Source organism: Natator depressus, chromosome 9 (assembly GCF_965152275.1).
Source record: "Natator depressus isolate rNatDep1 chromosome 9, rNatDep2.hap1, whole genome shotgun sequence".
NCBI lineage: Eukaryota > Metazoa > Chordata > Testudines > Cheloniidae > Natator > Natator depressus.
The window spans coordinates 41479258-41492307 of NC_134242.1; the positions used below are offsets into that span (position 1 = coordinate 41479258).

Sequence of the window (13050 nt, forward strand, 5' to 3'; positions counted from 1 at the left end):
TGAATAGTCCCAGTTGCACTACGCACCTGCCTACAATAAGACACATGCTTTAGTGCCTTATCTAATTTGTCCCTGATTTTCAGCAAATGTTTTTCTAATGTTTGGTGTGATCTTGGCATAAAAGGTATGCATGCAGATCAAGCTATTTTGATATAGACATGTATGCCTTATACACGAGCACAGATTAACTATGAATGCATTCTGATTCAACACTAGATACATAGTGTTTTATGTAGCTCTGATTAAACTTTATCTTATATAAGGCTAAGGGTCTAGATCACATGCTGCTGTGTAATCTATCCTGTTTTTAATTTTCTAAACATGCTGAACATAGCAAAAATTGCAACAGCACTTCCGGTAAAAATGTAGATGGCTACATCACAGACCACAAGTTGTTAACACATGGGAATTTATTGCACAGTCCCACACAATTTACATAAAGACCTTACAAACTCTTTGCCTCTGAAATAGAACAGCATGAGTTTTCCTAATTTGTTTGGCTGATAATTAAATAAAGAATAGTCAGACTGAGCCTGGTCTACACTATAGAGTTAGGTTAATGTAAGCTGCCTTAAGTATCTGAGCACCTTGCATGTACAATGAATATCAATAGTAAATTCCCTTGTCAACATCATGCAGTCTCTGGCTCTTCTTCCATTTTTAGATTTAAATATAGATTTATTTTTTTTAGAGCTAAATATAAGAGAGTTTCTGTTAAAAACTAATTCACGACTACTCATTGTCCAACTTCTCAATCTTATTTTAGTTTCATTCATGTACTCTGGAGTACTTAGATACACACCACAGTGCCTCATAAAGTATCATAGACGTCATAATTGGCTGAAAACTTCAGAAAACCACTTTCTGCATTTTAATTATGGAGCTTTAAGCAAAACCAGTTTCTCATCTCTTCATTCTTAAAATGAGTCATTAGTAAATCTCAAAAGATTTGATGATATGGTGCTAATAAAATCCTCAAAGCTTCTATGCTTGTCTGAACCTTTGGGGCTTGAACTGGGAACCTTCAGAGGTAAGGATCTCTCTTGAAATTTCTGGCATTTCTTCATTTTGGCACGAACACACATACTATGACAACAGCTTCTAAGTTGCCTTGAAATAGGTCCATGTTCCTGGTTCTTTGCTTCTAATGAATGACTGAAATATACTCTTATCTTGAAATTTGATCTTTTGTTACAATGGAATGCACCCTGAACTTTCTGATGATTCCATAGTGATCCTCTTATCACACGTGGAGGAGGAGGAGTTCACTAGTGTTGCTGTTCCAGTGGCTCAGCTGTTGCTAATTCATGCATGTATGCAGAGTGTTTTATTACATTGCTTTTTCATGGCCTACTTTACTACAAAGTTTAGATTAAATGATTCTGCACATGCTAAAAATACATTTGACTCTGGCAAACAGGCTGAACAGAAGACTATATTTTAAAAATAGAAAAGACTTCTGTAATTTTGGATTATTTGTTTTTTTCACAACTTTGATATAACAAATTGTGATAGACTCTTCCACAAATACAGAATTGGGGTACAATTCTATATCTTCAATTTAAATGCTAGAAAATAAGAAAGACACATAGGTGTAGTTTCTTTTGACCAAATGTCAGTATCATCTTCCTCTTCTAGGCTCTAACCTCTGTTTGGTGTCAACCATGTTGGATAAGTAATACAAATTTTTTCCACAGTTTTAAAATATCAATTTTGTCTTTGAAGTTCCAGTTCTTTAATTAGATTAGGCCAGATTTGCACTGAGATTTTGACACGAGTTTCACAACCCCACTCTGATCTATAGATTCTTATATAACTCCTATCACTGTAGAATCTGAATGCTTTCCAATAGTGCACTATCATCAGTCACGTGGTTTGTTCCCTTTCTCCCTGGAGGGAAAATTGTGTATGTTGTGCAGGGTTTTGTTTTTGGTAAGGTTTTGTTTGAGGTTTTTTTTTTTCTTTCAATGTACACATTCCTGTGTGTTGAGAGAAAGTGAGATTGAAGGCTTGCAATTGGAACAGAAGGTGATGTGGGTTGTAAAGGTCCTTAATTCATGTGGGAGTTCACTCTACAATCTCCCTGAGAAAGCAGTCTCCTGCACAGATGAGCTGTGCCCTTATAGTATAAAGTTCCATAGTGGCTGAGTAGCTGAGTTGTTGACCATGGTTCTCCTCTCAGAGCTTTAGGTACTCTTTTAGGTACACAAGCCCAAACTACTGTGCACCTTGAAGATCAAGCCAAAAGTCTATTCAGCAATGAGAGAGCCCCACGACCTGAGGCCCGCAAGCCCAAGTCAGCTGGCCCAGGCCAGATACAGGTTTTTCTTTGCTGTGTAGACATACACAGAGGAACAGGGACTTAACCATGAGCCTCTACCACAACAATGATAGCCTGGAGAGCAGACTCATTTTATCTGTGGTATTTCTTTCTGGACCAGAAATAAGGAATTGTCAGAAATCTCACCAGGGAGGCTTTAAGATTTCCTTCACAGTTTTACAGACCTGAATAATTTGGATAAGCACCTGAACTTTTTGAAGTTCATCCAATGCATCACTACCCTTACCATGCATTTAATTCTGTCCAGAACTGAATTGTGAATCCACATACATGTTTTTGCTTTTTTCTAATGGGTTTTCAAGGCAACAGTTTCAATGGGAATATATACGATTTTTTTTAGAATAAAAAGGGGAAAAACACCTCACCATGAGTTTACCTTTTTGTATCCAGATTTTGTAATTGTTTTGCTTTAGCATGTTGACTTTGTATAGAACAAAAGGCTTACCTTGAATTCAAGTAGAAAATAGAAAACAAGGTTAGTAGTTTGGACCTGACGCCTTTTCCAGGAAATATTTTAAAGGGAAGAATTGAAGTCAATCCTCCTTACTCATTATAGCTCAAAAAAGAAGCAACTATAAAATACTGTCAACACTTTTCTTCACATAGCTAAATATGTATAATTTTATCACTACAAGTTCAGTTTAGTACTTATTCTGCCAACACAAGCTATGCGTGAGCACTAGCAATAATAGCCACCAAAAGTGAAGTAATTTTTTTCAAGATTTGATTTAGTTTCCTGTACAGTGTATGTTTTTAGGTTAATAAATACTCTGTTTTTAATAGACTTGGTCAGGATATGGACATCACTTCCTGCAAAAAAAAAAAAAAAAAAAAAAAAAAAGGGGGGGGGGGGGTTGGAATAAAATTTTAATTCTAAATCAGGACAAAATATCAAAATGCAAAATTTCTCATGGGTATGGTTTTTGGCTTCCTGGCTGCCTGCCTGGAAGGCCTATTTCACTTGTGAAATTGACAAGAGCCTGCCAGTGAGACAGAGGGCCTCCCTTCCCCTCCCCTATCTCCAGGGTCAGAGAAGCTAAGCAGCGACCTCTCTGCCTCTGTGGTGTCAGAGCTGGGAGGGTGGCGGGGAAGTTGAGTGCCCAGGCTCTCAGGCTTTCCAACCCTGGAGCTGAGGGGAAGCTGTGATGCAAAGAGCCCAATGGTGCTTGGCCTCCGCAGCCCTCTGGGAAAGCTTTTTTTCAGTTTCACTGTCAGAAAATGAAATGACAAGAGCCTTCTAGGAGAACAACATGGGAGCTGTCAATTTGATTTTCCTGACAAAAAGGAATTTTTCCCATGGAAAATTTTGGTTTTGTGAAAAGGACTTTCTTCATCAGAAAATCACTTCAAAGAAAAACTTTCAACCAGCTCTTATGTTTTTAAGTAAATATTCTTGGCTTCGTGGAATGTTTTTAGATACTTTTTCTGTCACACCTCTATTACAGATTCATGTCAGGGCTGGTCTTTTCCACGGAACTGAGCTCCTTTGTAAGCCGATTGTAAGTGCAGAAATATCTGGGAGAAGTGAACATGTTTGGAATGAAACACTGGAATTTGAAATCAATGTCTGTGACTTGCCAAGAATGGCTAGGCTGTGCTTTGCAGTTTATGCTGTGATGGATAAAATGAAAACTAAAAAGTCAACCAAGACAATTAATCCCTCCAAATACCAGACCATCAGGAAATCTGGAAAAGTGGTAATGCTTTCATTTGTTTTCCTGTAATGTACCTCTTAATTGTACTGAGCAGTGTCTTTATAGGCATTTTATTTTCTCACCTTGGAAATATGAAACAGAAATGAAAAAAGTGGGTGACCTTAATTGAAGTAGTGCTCAGTTAAAAAAGCAACTTATTTATGAACTGTCTGGTCTCGGGGAGCTTATTTAAAACAAAAAAGGATAATTTTTCTTCCTTTTGTAAATTACTAGAGTTTGTTTTTTCTGTATCCTTTTTTATTCTAGCAAAAAAAAAGTTTTTAAATAAAGGGGTATTGTGAAAATCACATTTTAAAATCCTCGTGTATTATTAACAACATCTTATATTAAAAGTAAAATTTTTTTTGAAAGCTAATTTATTTCACATCATTTTTGTTTACTTTTTTGCATTTTACTATTCAATTTTTGGTATCCATGTACTCAGATCAAGGCTGTTTACATTCCCCAACACAGGAGAATATTTTGTTCTTATTGGGTTTTGTAAAAGCTTTTGGCCCTCCCCACACAGAGAAAAAGGCCATAAACTTAAAGTAGTTGGCAATGTCTCTTCTTTAAAAAATATTAGTATTTGTGAAATTGTATTCACATCTTTTGAGCTCTGAACAGGATAGGGTTTTTTTCCCTAGACCGATCCAGAAAATCACATATTTAACTTTCAGTATCGAACTAAAGACAATGGGACTTAGGTACATGCTGAAAGTTGAGCATGTGCTGAATTGCTTTCCTGAATCAGGATCGTAGTCTAGAACAATTTTTTTTACTCTTTATTTTTCTGGCTTTGTGTCATTTACCACTTTAAAGTTTCAAATTTATTGTTAGGTTTCATTTAAACAATAAAGTCTTTCCTTCAACAGCACTATCCTGTAGCCTGGGTAAATACCATGGTATTTGATTTTAAAGGACAGTTGAAGAGTGGAGACCTCTTACTGCACAGTTGGACATCATTTCCTGGTAAGGTTTGATTTGTAATCCTTGGATTTGCTGTATACCTTAGAGTACACATGAGACTAAAGAACAACATTAATTTAGGATAATGGAATATTAATTGTTTTTGCCTGTTCCAAACAGGGAAAGAGAGGGCAAACATTATTATTGCATAAAATATGTCTGTGGCCCCTCAGTAGTTAGCTCTGTTTTCCTTCTGATATTCTGTGCAGTCTCCTTAGTCTGGTGTGTGTTAAACTTCTGTATGGTTTTCTTCAATCCTTGTCTCAAAAAATACTAAATTTCTTGGGGATGGTTCTTGTTTAGTTTGGAAATCCGTTATATCCTTGAAATGTTATCCATTACTGAATAAGGACCCTTTAAAAATGGCAGTGACTATTATTTCTAGCAATTTATAATGTGTGCCATCTTTAAGATGCCATTATATTTTCATTGTTTGTGTTGGTTTAGATTCCTATGCCATAAAAAGATGATTGTTTTGGTTAGAATGAAGAGTGGCACCTAGATTTCATATTGTTTTCTTAAGCAACCTGTATATTTCAGTGGAGGAAACTTTATTATAATAAATTTCAATCCATGTGGTTTTTATGGACTCAAAGTTAATTGCATTGTCATGTCATATATATTACAGAGAATCTGTCCGGCAAATTAGAGAGCTTAATTTACATTAATTTTTATTTATACATTTTTTCTTTAATTAAATAAGAGCAGATTTTAAATATTTATTTTAAAAATCATTCTAAAGATATCCATTCTGGATCAGATCCACAGTTGGAGTAAATTGGCTTGGCTTGATTGAGGATCAGTGGCGCTATGCCAGTTTATAGCTGCTGAGGATTTGGCCATCTATTTTGTTTAATTCAGTAACTTTTTCTGTGGAAAATGGGAATTATAATGTGATGGTTTATGCTGAACATGTGAAGTGCATAGAATAGCCTCTGTCAATAAATCCCAACTACTTGTAACTGCCTCTGAAGTTTTGGGGAGCCTTTTTATTCCAGGGATCTGTGTTTATAAGAAGCTAATTAAACCTCACAACCCACCTGCGAGGTAACAAGGAGTCTGGTGGCACCTTAAAGACTAACAGTTTATTTGGGCATAAGCTTTCGTGGGGTAGAACCCACTTCATCGGATGCATGGAGTGAAAATTACAGATGCAGGCATTATTATACTGACACATGAAGAGAAGGGAGTTACCTCACAAGTGGAGAACCAATGCTGACAGGGCCAATTCGATCAGGGTGGATGTAGTCCACTCCCAATAATAGATGAGGAGTTGTTCAATATCTTCATAAATGATCTGGAGGATGGTGTGGATTGCACTCTCAGCAAATTTGCGGATGATACTAAACTGGGAGGAGTGGTAGATACGTTGGAGGGCAGAGATAGGATACAGAGGGACCTAGACAAATTGGAGGATTGGGCCAAAAGAAACCTGATAAGTGCAGGGTCCTGCACTAAGGACGGAAGAACCCAATGCACAGCTACAGACTAGGGACCGAATGGCTAGGCAGCAGTTCTGCGGAAAAGGACCTAGGGGTTACAGTGGACGAGAAGGTGGATATGAGTCAGTATTGTTGCCAAGAAGGCCAGTGGCATTTTGGGATGTATAAGTAGGGGCATAGCGAGCAGATCGAGGGACGTGATCGTTCCCCTCTATTCGACATTGGTGAGGCCTCATCTGGAGTACTGTGTCCAGTTTTGGGCCCCACACTACAAGAAGGATGTGGATAAATTGGAGAGAGTCCAGCGGAGGGCAACAAAAATGATTAGGGGTCTGGAACACATGACTTATGAGGAGAGGCTGAGGGAACTGGGATTGTTTAGTCTGCAGAAGAGAAGAATGAGGGGGGATTTGATAGCTGCTTTCAACTACCTGAGAGGTGGTTCCAAAGAGGATGGTTCTAGACTATTCTCAGTGGTAGAAGATGACAGGACAAGGAGTAATGATCTCAAGTTGCAGTGGGGGAGGTTTAGGTTGGATATTAGGAAAAACTTTTTCACTAGGAGGGTGGTGAAACACTGGAATGCGTTACCTAGGGAGGTGGTAGAATCTCCTTCCTTAGAAGTTTTTAAGGTCAGGCTTGACAAAGCCCTGGCTGGGATGATTTAATTGGGGATTGGTCCTGCTTTGAGCAGGGGGTTGGACTAGATGACCTCCTGAGGTCCCTTCCAACCCTGATATTCTATGATTCTGTGAATTCCAGAAGAAGCAAAGCTGCTTTTGTAATGAGCCAGCCACTCCCAGTCCCTATTCAGGCCCAAATTAATGGTGTTAAATTTGCAAATAAATTTTAGCTCTGCTGTTTCTCTTTAAAGTCTGTTTTGAAGTTTTTTTATTCAAGTATAGCTACATTTAAATCTGGTATAGAATGTCCAGGAAGATTGAAGTGTTATCCTACTGGCTTTTGTGTGTTACCGTTCCTGATATCCGATTTGTGTCCATTTATTCTTTTACGTAGGGACTGTCCGGTTTGGACAATGTACATGGCAGAGGGGCATTGCTGGCACATAATGACATATATCACATTAGTAGACGTGCAGGTGAATGAACCTCTGATGGTGTGGCTGATGTGGTTGGGTCCTCTGATGGTGTCGCTAGAGTAGATATGGGGACAGGAGTAGGCAGCGAGGTTTGCTACAGGGATTGCTTCCTGGATTAGTGTTTCTGTGGTGTGGTATGTAGTTGCTGGTAAGTATTTGCTTCAGGTTGTGGGGCTGTCTGTAAGCAAGGACTGGCCTACCTCCAAGGTCTGGGAGAGTGAGGGATTGTTTCCCAGGATAGGTTGTAGATTGTTGATAGTATGCTGGACAGGTTTTAGCTGGGGGCTTTACGTGATGGCCAGTGGTGTTCTGTTATTTTTCTTGTTGGGCCTGTCCTGTAGTAAGTGATTTTGGGGTACCCGTCTCGCTCTGTCAATCTGTTTCCTCACTTCCCCAGGTGGGTTTTGTAGTTTTAAGAATGCTTGATAAAGATCTTGTAGGTGTTTGTCTCTGTCTGAGGGATTGGAGCAAATTCGGTTGTATCTTAGGGCTTGTCTGAGGGATTGGAGCAAATTCGGTTGTATCTTAGGGCTTGGCTGTAGACAATGGATCATGTGATGTGATGTGTCTTGGATGGAAACTGGAGGCATGTAGGTAAGTATAGCAGTCAGTAGGTTTCCGGTATAGAGTGGTGGTTATGTGACCATCACTTATTTGCGCTGTAGTGTCCAGGAAGTGGATCTCTTGTGTGGACTGGTCCAGGCTGAGGTTGATGGTGGGGTGGAAGTTGTTGAAATCCAGGTGGAATTCTTCAAGGGCCTCCTTCTCGTGGGTCCATATGATGAAGATGCCATCAGTGTAGTGCAAGTAGAGGAGGGGCGCTAGGGGATGAGAACTGAGGAAGCATTGTTCTAAGTCAGCCAAAAAAATGTTGGCCAGGCGGGTACCCATAGCGGTGCCACTGACCTGAAGGTATAAATTGTCCCCAAATCTGAAATGGTTGTGGGTGAGAACAAAGTCACAAAGCTCAACCACCAGGTGTGCCGTGGCCTCATCAGGGATACTGTTCTTGACAGCTTGTAGTCCATCCTCATGTGGAATATTGGTGTAAAGAGATTCTGCATCCATCGTGGCCAGGATGGTGTTTTCAGGAAGCTCACCAATGCATTGTAGTTTCCTCAGGAAGTTGGTGGTGTCTCGAGGATAGCTAGGAGTGCTGGCAGTGTAGGATTTGAGGAGAGAGTCCAAATAGTCAGATAATCCTGCCTAAGAGTGCCAATGCCTGAGATGATGGGGCGTCCAGGGTTTCCAAGTTTATGGATCTTGGGTAGCAGATAGAATACCCCTGGTCGGGGCTCTGGGGGTGTGTCCGTGTGGATTTGTTCCCGTGCTGTAGCAGGGAGTTTCTTGAGCAGCTGGTGTAGTTTCTTTTGAAACTCCTCAGTGGGATCAGAGGATAGTGGCCTGTAGAATGTGGTGTTGGAGAGTTGCCTGGCAGCCTCCTGTTCATAATCCGATCTGTTCATTATGACTAGAGCACCTCCTTTGTCAGCCCCTTTGATTATAATGTCAGAGTTGTTTCTGAGGCTGTGGATGGGGCAAGTGATGCTGTTCGTTCACAATTTCAGCCTGTGCACGTCTGCGGAAGCACTCTATATAGAAGTCCAGTCTGTCATTTCGACCATCAGGAGGAGTCCACACAGAATTCTTCTTCTTGTATTGTTGGTAGGAGGGTTCCTGTGGGTCAGTACACTGTTCAGTGGTGTGTTGAAAATATTCCTTGAGTTGGAGACAATGAAAGTAGTCTTCCATATCACCACAGACCTGTATCATGTTCATGGGGGTGGTGGGGCAGAAGGAGAGTCCCCGAGATAGGACAGACTCTTCCGCCAGGCTAAGTGTGTGGTTGGATAGATTAACAATATTGATAGGTGAGTTGAGGGTACCACTGTTGTAGCCCCCTGTGGCATGTAGGAGTTTACCGTCTTTTTCACTTTGTAGAGAAGTGAAGTGTGCCTTGTAAATGGCTTGTCTCGTTTTTGTAAAGTCCAGCGACGTGGAAGTTTGTGTGGAAGATTGGTTTTGTATGAGAGTCTCCAGTTTTGAGAGCTCATTCTTGATGTTCTGCTGTACAGGATGCTGATCAGGTGGTTCGTCAGTTTCTTTGAGTGTGTGTGGCACAGTCTCCAACCATAGTCAGTGTAGTATGTCGATTGCAATGGATTTTTTACCTTTAGTCCATTTGGTATGATGTCCATCTGTTTGCACTTGGAAAGGAAGATGATGTCTGTCTGTATCTTTGTGAGTTTTTTGTTGTTTGATGGATTTCCACTTCATATGGCTAAATTTAGTGCCTTGCATGGTGTCAAGTATCAGGGGGTAGCTGTGTTAGTCTGTGTCAGTATAATAATGCCTGCATCTGTAATTTTCACTCCAGGCATCCAATGAAGTGGGTTCTAGCCCACGAAAGCTTATGCCCAAATAAATCTGTTAGTCTATAAGGTGCCACCAGACTCCTTGTTGTTTTTGTGGATACAGACTAACACGGCTGTCCCCTGATACTTGACACCTGTGAGGTAGGAAACTATTATGCCTATTTTGTCAATGGGGAAAATGAGGTACAGAGAAGTGAATTGCTCAAAGGCTTGCATTGAATAAGTGACAGAACCAGAAATAGAACTTCCAAAGTCCTGAGGATATCCTTGTGCTTTCCTGTCTTGTGCTGCTCTGTCCCATAAAGCCCCACATCGTAGTCACCTGCACAAGGAAAACTGGACAAAATGCCCTTTCGAGCTTATTAATCTTGCTCTTTCATTAGAGAAGCAATTCAGCAACACTCTTGTCTTCAGTGGTTTAGAATTCCTGTTAGATGCTGGGTCAGTCCCCCTTGGACAAAGTTATGGGAACCTAATCTATCCATGGGGCTGAAACCGCAGCTAGGGATTGGCATGTGATAGGGACATTTTTTTACTGCCAACCTTCCATTTTCTCTGCTATGAAACAGTAACAAAGGGAAGTGTCGTCATAAGAGCCAAGCTGGTTCTGTAACCGGTCTTCCTTTCGATGGATGATCCTCTTGAGCCTCAGACATGTTGACGTTAGGAACAGATTATGCCAGAGATCCATTGCAAAGTAGGAGAGAATCTGGCCCTCTGTGAACAGCAATGTATATTTTTACAATCAACACAGGAAGCAGTTTCTCATGGCATTGTTGCCTTCTCCAAAGACACTTTGTACTATAACATAAATTGTTCTTATATTTTAGATGAACTTGAAGAAATGTTGAATCCAATGGGAACCGTACGAACTAATCCTTACACTGAAAATGCAACGGCTTTGCACATTAAATTTCAAGAATATTCAAAACTGCCTATTTATTACCCTCCCTTTGATAAGGTAAGATATACTAAATAAAGAGAAGCCATGAATGCTAGTATATAAATGGCTGTCTGGTATTTACTTTTTTCCCCTTTAACACTGGCATTTGATTATATCCACCCTTCCTGCTTTTTAGCTTACATATTGTAGTTACTAAAACTTGGAACATAAGTAAACCTCAGTATTCTGGCTTCAGTATCTTTAGAGAACATATTGAACAGATTTTTTTAAACATTCTGCACTTCTAGTGTATGTTATTTTGAGTGTCAGAAAAAACACTGTCTATTTTTAATATTACAACTGCCTTTGACAATAATATATCGCAGTTGCATTTCTGGAAACCTCCATATAAACACAGTCAGTGATCTCAAACTGTACTTAACCAGGACTGAAAAGGATCTGACATTTCACTTTTAAGATTATATTTTATCCACTTTCTGTTCCCTTCAACAGTTAAAATCCTTTTCTGGAGAAATACACTTTTTATGTCTTTTTATGTTTTACACTGTTTCTACACTGAAACACTTCTTTAGTTGTACTGTACAGTACCACAGATACAAATAAGAATATCTGCCTAGGGACAGGAAGGGTGAGTTCAAAATATAGCTGATGAATCCACAGTGTAAATACTAGAACAGCTAGTTTATTCACAAACTAGCAAATAAAGCTGAACCCAGGTGAGAATAATAATATAAGTGTTAAAAGCAGCCAGTTCTTGATGTGCTGAAAGTAAGGTTTTAAGCCCTATATATCTGTTACTCTGGATTTCTTTGGCAGAGGGTTAGTATCAACTCTGCTAAACTTTCATTTTCTGATGAGTAATCTGCACCTTTGGTGGCTAAAGAAAATTCACATTTTTAAAAAGTTTTACTGTTTTGAACAGAGTCATTCTGAGAGTCAGGTCACCAAAATAAGGCAAAAAAATCTGTGAAGTCTAGTAGTGGCTTCTTCTGTGTAATACGCACAGATTTCCACTAATAGGACATATGGCATCAGGAGTGCTCCCAAAGCTAAAACAGATTTTATGGATAGCAGTTTCGCAGCACTAAGCAATTGATACCATTTTCCTGACAGTAGTGCGAAATCTTATTACCAGTTCCTGAAGAAGTTATTTCTCTTATTTAAAAATATTTTGGCAATTTTATCACCTTTTAATTATAATTCTTGTTCTTTTTCTGATAATTATCTTGTGTACATTTATTTCTACCAATATTTAAAATCATATGTATTTGTGTTCCTGAGATAATTTAGAATATATACTACCTTTACTAGTTAATATTTTTGTTTGTGTTCAGTTTTTCTTTTGTGCTTTTAATTACTTACAATTGAAAATTCAAATACGCAAGCATGTTCAAATACTGCCATAAATGTGGTCAGAGGATTTTATTGAGTGCAGTTCATTATATAGTCACAGTGGTTTAGTGTGATAATCTGACTGATCATATTCCCCTGTGTTTTTCATAACTCCTGTTTGGGAACTTTGTCCTCTTCAACTGTACCTGAGCAATTCTGTACATCAAACTCGGGGAAATTCTAGTGTTTTATGTGAAGTGATTTCACAGCTGGTAGAAGAAATGGTTGCTGGAAGCACTCAGTATTGGAGAACTCAGATAGCTCAAAACATTCTGCTGCTTTTAATTCTCTCGAGTTGAACAATGTTTTATAACATCAATGGGAAACTGAAAGCATCAAAATATTTTGCCTCAGGCTATTTAGTTCCAATATTGTGAATGAACTGAGATCAGAGCTTCTGAGGATGAATTGCTGAGATCAGGATGGTATAGTAATTAATCTTCGTGAAGGAATAAAGCTCCCCTCTTTGGATAAACCAAACTGATAGGGACAATGGGCCACATCCTCAGATGGCATAAATGATATTTGTAGCTACCTGTTTTATACCAGCTGAGGATTTGGACCCTCAGTATTTGTTTAAATTTGCAAGTAAAATGTAGCAAATACATAATTTGTTCCAGGTTTCAGTGTTTGGTGAGGGCATTAGACAGAATACATTTAATTAGATGTGTGATCTTGGTTTGAGAGTCACAGCGCCTGAAGATGAAACAAAATGTATTTTTATTTATTGATTGATTGATTGATTGATTGTGACAAAGTTCCTCCTCTACCTTGGTGGGTCTTGCACTTATTGGCGGATTTGCTCACCTCGGAGATTCATGGCAGCCCTCAGTT

The 13050-nt window shown here is 39.2% G+C and overlaps 1 protein-coding gene across 3 annotated transcripts in view; it reads left to right on the top strand.

The window, feature by feature from the left end:
• The window catches only part of PIK3CB (phosphatidylinositol-4,5-bisphosphate 3-kinase catalytic subunit beta), a 190957-nt gene that overhangs the window by 115680 nt on the left and 62227 nt on the right, over positions 1–13050 (top strand). For all 3 annotated transcript variants that reach the window (XM_074963971.1, XM_074963970.1, XM_074963972.1), the window contains 3 exons: positions 3787–4038; positions 4911–5007; positions 10751–10881. In XM_074963971.1, the coding sequence (XP_074820072.1) occupies positions 3787–4038; positions 4911–5007; positions 10751–10881 (480 nt within the window). The remainder of the gene's footprint in view (positions 1–3786; positions 4039–4910; positions 5008–10750; positions 10882–13050) is intronic.